A 13,682-nucleotide genomic window follows, 5' to 3' on the forward strand; every position below is an offset into this window, starting at 1 on the left:
TCGCCCCCCAAGCCATCTGCGACACTGCCCCATTGCCAGCGAAGACCCGTCGGGTGGAGCGGCTCATCCCACGAGGGCAACTTATCCCTGAAGTGGGTCCTACTCCTGAAACTCCAGGGTCCGGTCCTGTTAAACAAAGAACAGAAGCAGGGGCGGAGACGCTGCCTGGACACCACCACCTGGTGTCCTGTTGTGCCTCGCACAGGCAGCGCTCCCCCCTCCTACCGGCACCCCGGGGCCTACCCTTTCGGCACCCCCTCCGAGGTTTCCGTGCCCCTTTGGTTGGATCTACTTGTGCCTCCATAGCCTCCGCCAGCAGTGACAAGTAATACTGTATACAAAAATAATATTTTTGTACATTATTTTCTCTTTGTAGTTTGTAGTGAGGGCCAAGAAAAAACTTTAATCTCATGTTTTCATTCAGAACGGTGATAAAAAAGCTTCTGCCACAATATAAGTCAATGCCTACCAGCACTAGACAACAACACACAATATCAAAATGTCCATGAAAAAATTAATCTCACGTTATTCATGTCACACTATCCATATGTGTAACAAAACATTGTTAAAGAGGTCACTTCTGGAAAAGGTTCTTGTGAACTTAAATGGAATGCACTCAGTAACTGCTTATTGATTGGCTAGCATTGTGTTTCAAGTAATACTGACAGTGCCAAGTTCATTGACTGGTGTACTGTATACAACTAAACATTAAAAATGAAAGATAAGTGAGTAAAAACATTGTCAAGAGCAGAGTAATCCTCATACTTGTACATATATAAGATGCTTTAACAAACAGAAGGTCAGTCCACAGCCTGCAGTTAAATAATTGTAAGGTACACTAAATGTGAATATGAATATAAGTAAAACAATGGGAGGCAGGTCTACAATTCAACTGATTTTTTGTGACTGAACACATTGCATTTTAGCATTTTCCAGAAGTGATTTCTTTAACACTAACAATATTTTAGTAAAAATAAATGTGTTTGGAATGTTGTGAGCATACAATTGGATGACTTCACATGTGGATTATGCAACAAGAAACAAGAGATTTTTTACGGATGTTGTGATGTTGTTTGCTATTGTAAAATCTCAAAAGCAGGACACATCACCATGGCATCATTTTAAATAACTGCGCCCCTGTGATATCAAGCAATGAAGATGCTCCTATGACCTGCAGCAGCACCACTGCTGATAAACAAAATTGTTGCACCAAATCTGCTTTGCAACAAATGGCGATGATTGTAATTAAGTGAAAATGGTACAATGACATAATCGTAACTAAAAATAAAATAAATTATATGGACAGAAGCATAACATATGTTAATACTGGAACTGGAAAAAAAGATCATGACAAATTGAAGTCACTACAGTTAGAACATTCAAACATCTGTGATGAGAACAGGTCATTATGCTTAACCAGCTGACCATTCCTATTCTCCCAGATTCTCCAAAATAACACTGAGTCAAGATTTGAAGGTTCCCAAAGTCCTACTCTCTACCACACCACTTTATTCTATGTTTTTGTAACATTTATGCAAACTTTGATCTTAAAAGTTTCCTTCTGTGTCCCTATGTCCTTGATGAAGAATTTATTTTAAAATAACAGCAGGGATCCATTGTATTAATTCCCTCCATAATTTTAAACACTTTGCTTAAACTATAAATCTTTCTTCAAAACTTATTCATGTCAGTCCCAGAATCAGCCTAATTTCTCTCTTTAGAACTTTCTTTAGCACTGCCTTGTCTCTTTTTAATATGGACATCAAATCCATGCACATTACTCCAGATGAAGCCTCACTAGTGCATTATAAACAGTATCTCAAGCATAATTTCTCTTGACCTGAACAACTGTACACATGCTGAATAACCTAACATCTATTAGACCCCTTGATCACATCTGTACACTGTCTGGCTGTAGATAATAAGGAGTTCACTATGACTCTGAGGTCCTTCTAATAAAAAGTACTTTCAAGTTTCAGGCATTCTATTGTGTATTAAAATGTAACATTTCCACATTCAATGTGTAATACCTTACAATTACTTAAATTAAATTTAATCTGCATTTATACTCCTATCCAGATATATACAGTATATATTAAATGGAGCAGCAGCCCCAGCACAGACACCTGAGGGACACAATCTTTGGGCATTCTTAAAAAATGTTACTCTCACTAAGACTATATATTTGCCCCTGGTGTTTAAGACAATTTTGCACTCAACTACACACTTATAATAATAATAATAATGCATTTCATTTATAGGGCACTTTACATTAGCAGTATATCTCAAAGTGCAACATAAAAAGTTTAAACAAAGGCAAAGCAAGATAAAAACAGATATAAAACAACAATAATTATAGCATTCTTGTTAATAAGCTTTCCTAAATAGAAAAGTCTTTAGCTGTTTTTCAAAACAGCCCACAATCTGCTGTGTTCTCAGGCTCTCTGGTACGCCTTCCAGAGCCGTGGAGCAGCGGCTGCAACGGCTTGGTCACCCATTGTATGAAGTTTGGTCACAGGGGGGCGAAGGCGGTAGGTATTTGCAAAATGGAGGTTTCTTGCGGTGGATTGTAGTATAAGGAGTTCCTTAAGATATTGTAGAGCATTTACATGGATACACTGGTGAGTGAACAAACAGAGTTTGTATTCGATACGGAGGTGGATAGGGAGCCAATGAAGTGACCGAAGGATTTGTGAAATGTGTTCATATTTCCGCACCCTCATCAGGATTCTTGCAGCACTATTTTGAATTTGTTGTAGCTTTTGAAGGCTCTTGTTGGGTATCCCGATGAGGAGTGCATTACAATAGTCCAGTTTGGATGAGACAAAGGCATGAACCAGCTTTTCAGCATCACAGAGGGAGAGGTAGGGATGGAGTTTGGCTATGTTTCGGAGATGAAGGAATGCAATTTTACAAAGGTGATGGACATGTGTATCAAATGACAGATGGGAGTCTAACTTGACACCCAGATTTGTAACAGAAGGGGAGAGGGTAATGGTACGGTCAGAAAAGGAAACATAATTTACAGTGGAACAAAGTTGATGGGGGGAGTCAATTAAAAGAGCTTCAGTTTTGGTGCTGTTCAGCTTGAGGAAGTTCTTTGACATCCAGGCCTCACTCTCATCCAAGCAAGATGAAAGAGTTGATGGAGGTTTAAGAGAAGTCGAATTCAGTCTCACATAGAGCTGTGTATCATCGGCATCGCGATGGAATGAAACTCCATGCTTGCGGATGATGTGACCCAGGGGTAGCATATAGATATTAAAGAGGGTCAGCCCAAGGACTGATCCTTGTGGGACCCCACAGGTGACAGTGCCCCAAGGCCACATACTCAGCCCTATCTGAAAGATAGGGCTTGAACCACTCCAAAACAATGCCAGAAAGTCCAGTTGTAAAGTGAAGATGATGAAGGAGAATATTACGATTTACCGTATCAAATGCAGCTGTGAGGTCCAGGAGGATAAGGAGTGATGGAGAGCCCTGGTCAGCAGCCATCAGGAGGTCTCTGGTGACTCTGACCAAGGCTGTCTCTGTACTGTGAGAAGTTTGGAAACCAGATTGGAATTTTTCAAACAGATTTAATTTTTTGAGGTGATCCTGAAGCTGAACCAAAACAACCTTTTCCAAAACCTTAGACAAAAATGGAAGGTTGGAGATCGGATGATAGTTTGCTATCACTTCGGGATCCAAAGCCACTTCTCTCTCAAATAACACTTGTTTCATTATTATTACTATCCTTTTATGTGGTAGCTTATCAAACGCCTTCTGAAAATCAAGGTAAATAATGTCATATGCACCTCTCTTGTTGTACACTTTTGTTGCTTCATCACAGAATTCCTGTACATTAATGAATCACAATTTCCCCTTTCTGAACCCATGCTGACTAGTTGCTAATACACCTTTTTTGACATGTGATTCTTGTTGTTTTCTTTAATAACTCCTTTCATTACTTTACCTGAGATGGATCTTAAGCTTATTGGCCCTGTCATAATATTGGGATAACCTAGCTAATTTTGAGTTCCTAGGAATTTCTCCACTGTGCAGTGATTTTTGAAAAATACTACATTTGTCTGCTTGTACATGTTGCATGGCCTGTCAGTGCAATATTGTTACTGGTGTTCTACCTAGGTGTGCTAGTGTCTGACATCACATAGTGGTGACTTTTAGAGCAGAACTGATCTAGGCAGGCTTTATGCTTTCCTGATACTGACTTGAAAGCTAGACATTGTTTTTGTGACATTTCCCTTGATTGCTATGCTAAGATTCTTCTTAAGAATTTTGCCCAGTTTTTTTCTGGGTTTAGTTTTTATTTTGCTATTTATTCCAAGTTTAGTTTCTTAGCTCATCTGTTACACGTGAACCCTGCTTTTTTTTCAGCAATGTGGTACGTCTAGGCTCACCAAGGACCAAGGACACATTAGTTGATAGGCACATGCACTAGCTGTTTATGGGTTAGCGACTAAAGAAAGTCTTTGCAGCCTCATCCTAGGAATGCTGTTAAGGAAAGCACAGACCATAGATCAGCTTCTAATCTCCATGTCACAATAGCACATTTTTCTTGCCCTCTTTTTGAGTTATTGTTTTAATGCTTATAGTGTTATCATAGGCCTGATGATAGTTTCACTGACTTTTGCTCTTCTTTCCTTGATATTCAACTTAAGACAACACCCTGTTCCATAAAGATGCATTAAACTTTAGTGGATTTTCAAAGCCTTAGATATTTTCATTTACTCTTTCACTGGCTAATTCATTTTAATAATCCTTTTTGTATTTGCTTGAATGTTCACTTTGACTTTAAATATCATAGATTATGTTGAACAATGACAAACCCAAGATTTTTGAGGATTTGCAACTGTGAATATAATTGTGAATGGGGTCCCAGTTCTTAAAATTAATTTAAATTATTTGAAACTCTTATGATTAAAATACACTTTTATTTTTTTCCAGATGCTAAGGAATTCAACATATGACAAATTATTTAATAACAAAATTAAGAAACATCTAAAACTGTCATCTTCCTGTGAAAACATTTTTTCAGAACCAGATATACACTCATCTGGACTGAAAGATAACTTCAATGCTGATTTTAATGAACCTAAAATGAATCTAAAGGGTCCCAAAGTCAATGTCAACTTACCAGAAGGAAGCCTGGAAGGTCCAACGTCATTTGATATTCATAGTGCTGGAAATGTAAAACTGAAAGGACCCGACTCATCTTTCGATGGAAGTTTAAAAACACCAGATATACATTTTGGTGGTCCAAATATCAAGGGAGGAATCAATGTCCCAGATATTGATTTGAAGATGCCCAAGGCTGACATCAAAGGACCACACATTTCCATGCCTTCTTTTGGAGGAGGAAAGGTTAAAGGTCCAGAACTAAATATGGATGGGAAACTAAACTCACCTGATGTAGACATATCTGGTCCAAACATCAAGGGAGGAATTCATGCTCCAGATTTGAATGTGAACATGCCCAAGGCAGACATTAAAGGGACAAAATTTAATCTACCTTCTTTTGGAGAAGGAAAAGTTAAAGGCCCTGAATTAAATGTTGATGGAAAAATAAACACACCCAATTTAGATATATCAGCTCCAGATATCAAGGGAGGATTTCATGCTCCAGATATTGATGTGAACATGCCCAAGGCAGACATTAAAGGGCCAAAATTTCATTTGCCATCATTTGGAGGAGGAAAAGTTAAAGGCCCTGAATTAAATGTAGATGGGAAAGTAAACACACCAGATGTAAACCTATCAACTCCAGATATCAAAGGGGGAATTCATGCTCCAGATATTGACTTGAAGATGCCCAAAGCAGACATCAAAGGGCCAACATTTAGTCTACCTTCTTTTGGAGGAGGAAAAGTTAAAGGACCTGAATTAGATGTTGATGGAAAAATAAACACACCCGATTTAGACATATCAGCTCCAGATATCAAGGGAGGATTTCATGCTCCAGATATTGATGTGAACATGCCCAAGGCAGACATTAAAGGGCCAAAATTTCATTTGCCATCATTTGGAGGAGGAAAAGTTAAAGGCCCTGAATTAAATGTAGATGGGAAAGTAAACACACCAGATGTAAACATATCAACTCCAGATATGAAGGGGGGAATTCATGCTCCAGATATTGATTTGAAGATGCCCAAGGCAGACATCAAAGGACCAAAATTTAATTTGCCATCATTTGGAGGAGGAAAAGTTAAAGGACCTGAATTGGATGTTGATGGAAAAATGAATACACCTGATGTACACATATCAGCTCCAGATATCAAGGGGGGAGTTCATGCTCCAGATATTGATTTGAAGATGCCCAAGGCAGACATCAAAGGACCAAAATTTCATTTGCCATCATTTGGAGGAGGAAAAGTTAAAGGACCTGAATTAGATGTTGATGGAAAAATGAATACACCTGATGTAGACATATCAGCTCCAGATATCAAGGGGGGAGTTCATGCTCCAGATATTGATTTGAAGATGCCCAAGGCAGACATCAAAGGACCAAAATTTAATTTGCCATCATTTGGAGGAGGAAAAGTTAAAGGACCTGAATTAGATGTTGATGGAAAAATGAATACACCTGATGTAGACATATCAGCTCCAGATATCAAGGGGGGAGTTCATGCTCCAGATATTGATTTGAAGATGCCCAAGGCAGACATCAAAGGACCAAAATTTCATTTGCCATCATTTGGAGGAGGAAAAGTTAAAGGCCCTGAATTAAATGTAGATGGGAAAGTAAACACACCAGATGTAAACATATCAACTCCAGATATCAAGGGGGGAATTCATGCTCCAGATATTGATTTGAAGATGCCCAAGGCAGACATCAAAGGACCAAAATTTAATTTGCCATCATTTGGAGGAGGAAAAGTTAAAGGACCTGAATTAGATGTTGATGGAAAAATGAATACACCTGATGTAGACATATCAGCTCCAGATATCAAGGGGGGAGTTCATGCTCCAGATATTGATTTGAAGATGCCCAAGACAGACATCAAAGGACCAAAATTTAATTTGCCATCATTTGGAGGAGGAAAAGTTAAAGGACCTGAATTAGATGTTGATGGAAAAATGAATACACCTGATGTAGACATATCAGCTCCAGATATCAAGGGGGGAGTTCATGCTCCAGATATTGATTTGAAGATGCCCAAGGCAGACATCAAAGGACCAAAATTTCATTTGCCATCATTTGGAGGAGGAAAAGTTAAAGGCCCTGAATTAAATGTAGATGGGAAAGTAAACACACCAGATGTAAACATATCAACTCCAGATATCAAGGGGGGAATTCATGCTCCAGATATTGATTTGAAGATGCCCAAGGCAGACATCAAAGGACCAAAATTTCATTTGCCATCATTTGGAGGAGGAAAAGTTAAAGGACCTGATTTAGATGTTGATGGAAAAATGAATACACCTGATGTAGACATATCAGCTCCAGATATCAAGGGGGGAGTTCATGCTCCAAATATTGATTTGAAGATGCCCAAGGCAGACATCAAAGGACCAAAATTTCATTTGCCATCATTTGGAGGAGGAAAAGTTAAAGGCCCTGAATTAAATGTAGATGGGAAAGTAAACACACCAGATGTAAACATATCAACTCCAGATATCAAGGGGGGAATTCATGCTCCAGATATTGATTTGAAGATGCCCAAGGCAGACATCAAAGGACCAAAATTTCATTTGCCATCATTTGGAGGAGGAAAAGTTAAAGGACCTGAATTAGATGTTGATGGAAAAATGAATACACCTGATGTAGACATATCAGCTCCAGATATCAAGGGGGGAATTCATGCTCCAGATATTGATGTGAAGATGCCCAAAGCAGACATCAAAGGACCAAAATTTCATTTGCCATCATTTGGAGGAGGAAAAGTTAAAGGACCTGAATTAGATGTTGATGGAAAAATGAATACACCTGATGTAGACATATCAGCTCCAGATATCAAGGGGGGAATTCATGCTCCAGATATTGATGTGAAGATGCCCAAGGCAGACATCAAAGGACCAAAATTTAGTCTGCCTTCTTTTGGAGATGGAAAGCTTAAAGGCCCTGAATTAAACATAGATGGGAAAGTAAACACACCAGATGTAAACATATCTGGCCCAGATGTAAAAGGAGGAATCCATGCTCCAGACATTAATGTGAAGTCACCCAAGGCTGACATCAAAGGGCCAAAGTTTTCTCTGCCTTCCTGGGGAGGAACAAAAGTTAAAAGCCCAGAGCTACATATGGATGGAAAGGTAAAGACACCTGATGTAAATGTGTCCTCTCCCAAAATTGAAGGAGACGTAAAAACTCCAGATATAGATATGAATTTACCTAAAGCTGATATAAAACCTCCTAAAACTTCAAAGTTTTCTTTTTCATCATGGGGTATGTCCTTGCCAAGGGGGAAGAGTCCTGAATTAGATGCTAACATAAAGGCACCAAATGTTAATGTCTCCACTCCAAAAACCAAAGGTGATCTTAATGCACCTTCAGTCAATGTAAGTTCCCCCAAAGGTACTATTAAAGGGCCAAAATTTAAATTTCCCTCTTGGGGAAAAGCAAAATCACCAGATTTACACTTAGAAACACCTGATGCAAATATCTCTACTCCAAATATCAAAACACCTGAAGTTAACATAAGTGCACCAAAAGTAAAAGGCCCTGATGTTGATATTTCTGGTCCCAAAATTGAAGGTGGAATCAAAGCACCAAAATTTGGATTCAAATTACCAGAACTAGATATGAAAGCCCCAAATAAGGACATTAGCATAAAAGGCATTCAAGGAGATATCAAAGAACCAAATGTAGACCTTACTGGTCCAGAAATTAATAAAAGTTTGGAAATACCAAAACTGAACTTGCCAAAGTTTGGAATTTCAGAACCAATATTACATGGCCCTGAGGTGAACATTGATGCAAAACTTCCACGTGGAAAAATTGATCTTCCAGATTCACAACTGAAAGGTAATCTTAATGCTGCAGACATAGAAATGAAACCTCCAAAAGCATCACTTGATATGAAGACTCCTGACATTGAGCTTGACGTACCAGACCCAAAGATGAAGTCTAGCATATTTAAAATGCCTACTTTTAATCTACCTGGCATAAAAAGTAACAACCCCGAGTTAAAGCTGGGTGACACACATTTGCCAGATTCTGACATAAACCTCAAAGGACCTAATCTTGACATTGGAAAAATGCAGACTCCTGATGTAAATATCTCTGGTCCCAAGATCAATAAACCTGATGTAGATATTAAATTGCCAAATGCTGAATTCAAAGGTCCAAATCTGGATCTGAAAGGACCAAATGTTGAAGTTGGGGAACCAAGTGGAAAATTTAAAATGCCTCATATGAAGATGCCAGATTTTGGAATATCTGGTCCAAAACTGAAAGGTCCTGATATTGATGGCAATGTAAAAGTTCCTGATGTAAATATCTCTGGTCCTAACATCAATAAACCTAATGTGGATATCAGTTTTCCAAAATCTGATATTAAAGGTCCAAATCTGGATCTGAAAGCACCAAATGTTGAAGTAGGGGAAGTTGGGGGAAAGCTTAAAATGCCATCACTGAAGATGCCAGATTTTGGAATATCTGGTCCAAAGGTCAAAAGTCCTGATGTGAACATTGATGCTAAGATGCAGACTCCAGATGTAAGTATCTCAGGTCCCAAAATCAGTAAACCTGATGTAGATATCAGCTTACCAAAAGCTGAAATCAAAGCTCCAAATCTGGATCTGAAAGGACCAAATGTTGAGGTAGGGGAACCTAGTGGAAAATTGAAAATGCCATCACTGAAAATGCCAGATTTTGGAATATCAGGTCCAAAAATGAAAGGTCCAGATATTGATGGCAATATGAAAATTCCTGATGTAAAACTCTCTGGTCCTAACATCAATAAACCTGATGTAGATATAAGTTTACCAAAAGCTGATATTAAAGGTCCAAATCTGGATCTGAAAGCACCAAATGTTGAAGTAGGGGAAGTTGGGGGAAAACTTAAAATGCCATCACTGAAGATGCCAGATTTTGGAATATCTGGTCCAAAGGTCAAAAGTCCTGATATGAACATTGATGCTAAGATGCAGACTCCAGATGTAAATATCTCAGGTCCCAAAATCAGTAAACCTGATGTAGATGTCAGCTTACCCAAAGCTGAAATCAAAGGTCCAAATCTGGATCTGAAAGGACCAAATGTTGAAGTAGGTGAACCTAGTGGAAGATTTAAAATGCCATCACTTAAGATGCCGGATTTTGGACTGTCTCGTCCAAAAATCAAAGGTCCTGATGTGAACATTGATGCTAAAATGCAGGCACCAGATGCAAGCATCTCAGGTCCCAAAATCAGTAAACCTGATGTAGATATCAGCTTACCAAAAGCAGGAATCAAAGGTCCAAATCTGGATCTGAAAGGACCAAATGTTGAAGTACGGGAACCTAGTGGAAAACTGAAAATGCCATCGCTGAATATGCCAGATTTTGGAATATCAGGTCCAAAAGTAAAAGGTCCTGATATTGATGGCAATGTAAAAGTTCCTGATGTGAATATCTCTGGTCCTAAAATTAATAAACCTGATGTAGATATCAGTTTACCAAAAGCTGATATTAAAGGTCCAAATCTGGATCTGAAAGCACCAAATGTTGAAGTAGGGGAAGTTGGGGGAAAACTTAAAATGCCATCACTGAAGATGCCAGATTTTGGAATATCTGGTCCAAAGGTCAAAAGTCCTGATGTGAACATTGATGCTAAGATGCAGACTCCAGATGTAAATATCTCAGGTCCCAAAATCAGTAAACCTGATGTAGATATCAGTTTACCCAAAGCTGAAATCAAAGCTCCAAATCTGGATCTGAAAGGACCAAATGTTGAGGTAGGGGAACCCAGTGGAAAATTGAAAATGCCATCGCTAAAAATGCCAGATTTTGGAATATCAGGTCCAAAAGTAAAAGGTCCAGATATTGATGGCAATGTAAAAGTTCCTGATGTAAAAATCTCTGGTCCTAACATCAATAAACCTGATGTAGATATCAATTTACCAAAAGCTGATATCAAAGGTCCAAATCTGGATCTGAAAGGACCAAATGTTGAAGTAGGTGAACCTAGTGGAAGATTTAAAATGCCATCACTTAAGATGCCGGATTTTGGACTGTCTCGTCCAAAAATCAAAGGTCCTGATGTGAACATTGATGCTAAAATGCAGGCACCAGATGCAAGCATCTCAGGTCCCAAAATCAGTAAACCTGATGTAGATATCAGTTTACCAAAAGCTGATATTAAAGGTCCAAATCTGGATCTGAAAGCACCAAATGTTGAAGTAGGGGAAGTTGGGGGAAAACTTAAAATGCCATCACTGAAAATGCCAGATTTTGGACTATCAGGAACAAAGGTCAAAGGACCAAGTTTTGATAGTGATGCAAATCTGAAAACTCCTGAAGCAAGTTTAAATGTGAAAGGATCACAACCTAAGGGAGAAGTGGATGTTTCAGTTCCAAACATGCATGGAAATATAAAAGGATTTTCTGCAGATATAAAGGGTCCTAATGTTGATATCAGTCAGCCAGATGTAAAAGGTGGAGATGGAAAGTTTAAAATTCCTAAAATGACATTTCCATCTTTTTTTGCCTCCAAATCCGCAAGTCTAAAGGCATCAGGTCCACAAGTAAAAGAAAATGCTAATGTTGATCTGAATACTCCCAATATCAGCAGTCCAGAAATTGAGCTTGATGTTCCTGATGCAAAACTAAAGGGACCAAGGATAAAACTCCCAACTTTAGATGGCTTCAGAAATCCTGCAGTAGATTCTAATATAAATGTAAAAGCTCCAAGTGTTAAAGGTGAATTTGAAGCTTTGCAGCCAACCATTCATGGGGAGCTTAAGCAGCCAAATGTTGATGTTGATTTATCTAGAGGCAACACTCCAAAAATGACCATGCCATCAGTTTCAATACCAGAAATAGATGTTGGTACATCAAAACATAAAGGTGGAATTACTGTATCTGCACCCAAGGTACAAGGTGACCAAAAAGGACCCACTGCAGATGTTCAGTACTCAAAATTAAATATGCCAGGCATAAATATAAACACCCCCAAACTAGAAAGTAGTATTGAAGCTCCAAAAGTTAATATTAACATGCCCGGTGTAAACATAAATGGATCAAAAGCTGCTGATTCCAGTTATGATGCACCTTCCTTGGAGGACACAGAGAAAAATTTAAATAAGTCCTCTCCAAAAATTGATATTGAAGCTAAACTCCAAAAGTTAAAAAATGATTTGTACTCAAAAGGAAAGGTTACACCTCCAAAGGCTAATGTGGATGTAGATCTTCCAGAAATTGAAGGACCGTCACAGTTTTCAGGTCCAAGCATACAAGGTGTAATTAAGGATGCAAGCACTCCAGACATCCATCTTAGTGCTAGCCAAGACATTGCAACCAAACCCACAAGAGGCACATTTAAAGTAAATAAACCTGCTGCAGAAGCTGACAAGAAAGATGATGGAGGTGACAAACCAAAATCAGCCTTTAACTTTTCTGATATTTTCAACATAGGTGGTAAGAAAGGGTCAGCAGATATTACAACAGATAAACCAGAAACCCCGTCAACTCCACCACAGTCTTTCAAGTTCACATTACCCGAAGTTGAATTTGGAAAATAACTTCTCTAATCACTGCATGGTTTTCTTTATCTGGCTTATGAAGGTTACGCAACTATGATATAAACACCAGAAGCCTTTTGTATAAAAATAAAGATTATGTATTTATTTAAATTTTTTAGGTTAATATTCTATTTTATTTTAAAATCAATACTGTAGTATGTGATTTTTTTCATGAATCTGAAAAGTCATGGTTCTGGTGTTAAATTCTGTTTGTTGTGGAAACATCAAAATATACAATTTAGTTATTTTGGACTATACTCTGCAATTAAGATATTCTAACGTGTTTAAGTTTATTATTTTATTAAAATGTTCTCAGAAAATTGAAATAAAATTTATTTGGAACTTGTCATGCTAATATGTACATAGCAAAGGATAGTGTGTGATATTGAGTAATAAGAAGAAAATTCTCTCTTCATTTTTAAGGCAAATACATTGTATATATTCTTCTGTGAAATATTTAACAGAATAAAGGGTGTACTGATCTGATTTGTGTTTTTTGCACTTTACAGATATAATGTGTCCTTTATAAGGTTACATAATAAAATTCTTCAGAATATAATACTGTATATACTTTTTTATCATTTAAGTAGTATGTAAGAATAGCTTATGAACAAGAAAACAACTTGTGAAAGAGGAACACACAATTAAAAGGCATTTCTCTACCATTATACTGACATATCTCTGTACAATTTAGCTGGTATTTAAGTACAGTATATACAATATTGACTGGCATCCATTGTCTCCACTGCAGTTAGTAATACTCATGAGCAGGATGATAATATTAAAAAAATGTTGAGTGGTGGCAACAAAACGTAATTGGATAAAATTAACTGAAGGTAGCTATATCAATGGATGAGGGAATACCTGTAAAACCACAACGTGCCAATGTGTCTTTGTGTTTAGGTGGTAAAGATTATGTAGGAAAACCAATGTGCATTGCTAATCCTTTGTTCATACAGTAACTGATTGCAGGTTGTGTGTGTCCATAACCTGCCATCTTCTGAAAGCTGAAAGTCACCATA

At 37.9% G+C, this 13,682-nt stretch overlaps 1 protein-coding gene and 1 long non-coding RNA gene across 25 annotated transcripts in view; one reads left to right on the forward strand and one right to left on the reverse strand.

Moving 5' to 3' along the window:
• si:ch211-125o16.4 (neuroblast differentiation-associated protein AHNAK) overlaps positions 1-13,146 on the forward strand; it is a 29,911-nt gene extending 16,765 nt beyond the window's left edge. Inside the window, exons 5-10 of one of the 24 annotated variants that reach the window (XM_051919188.1) lie at positions 4,948-5,425; positions 5,594-6,876; positions 8,053-9,841; positions 10,511-10,615; positions 11,060-11,098; positions 11,324-13,146. In XM_051919188.1, coding sequence (XP_051775148.1) covers positions 4,948-5,425; positions 5,594-6,876; positions 8,053-9,841; positions 10,511-10,615; positions 11,060-11,098; positions 11,324-12,660 — 5,031 coding nt within the window. In that variant the 3' untranslated portion in view covers positions 12,661-13,146. The other 23 variants (XM_051919176.1, XM_051919175.1, XM_051919181.1 and 20 more) reach the window with 23 other exon arrangements.
• Positions 5,730-8,038, reverse strand: LOC127525914 (uncharacterized). The gene is made up of 3 exons (XR_007933537.1): positions 7,895-8,038; positions 6,551-6,886; positions 5,730-5,878 (listed from the first exon to the last, which is right to left on the reverse strand). It is a non-coding gene; the product is annotated as an uncharacterized LOC127525914 (long non-coding RNA).
• Positions 13,147-13,682: the final 536 nt, after the last annotated feature.

The sequence above is a fragment of the Erpetoichthys calabaricus genome, chromosome 15 (assembly GCF_900747795.2).
Source record: "Erpetoichthys calabaricus chromosome 15, fErpCal1.3, whole genome shotgun sequence".
Lineage (NCBI taxonomy): Eukaryota > Metazoa > Chordata > Cladistia > Polypteriformes > Polypteridae > Erpetoichthys > Erpetoichthys calabaricus.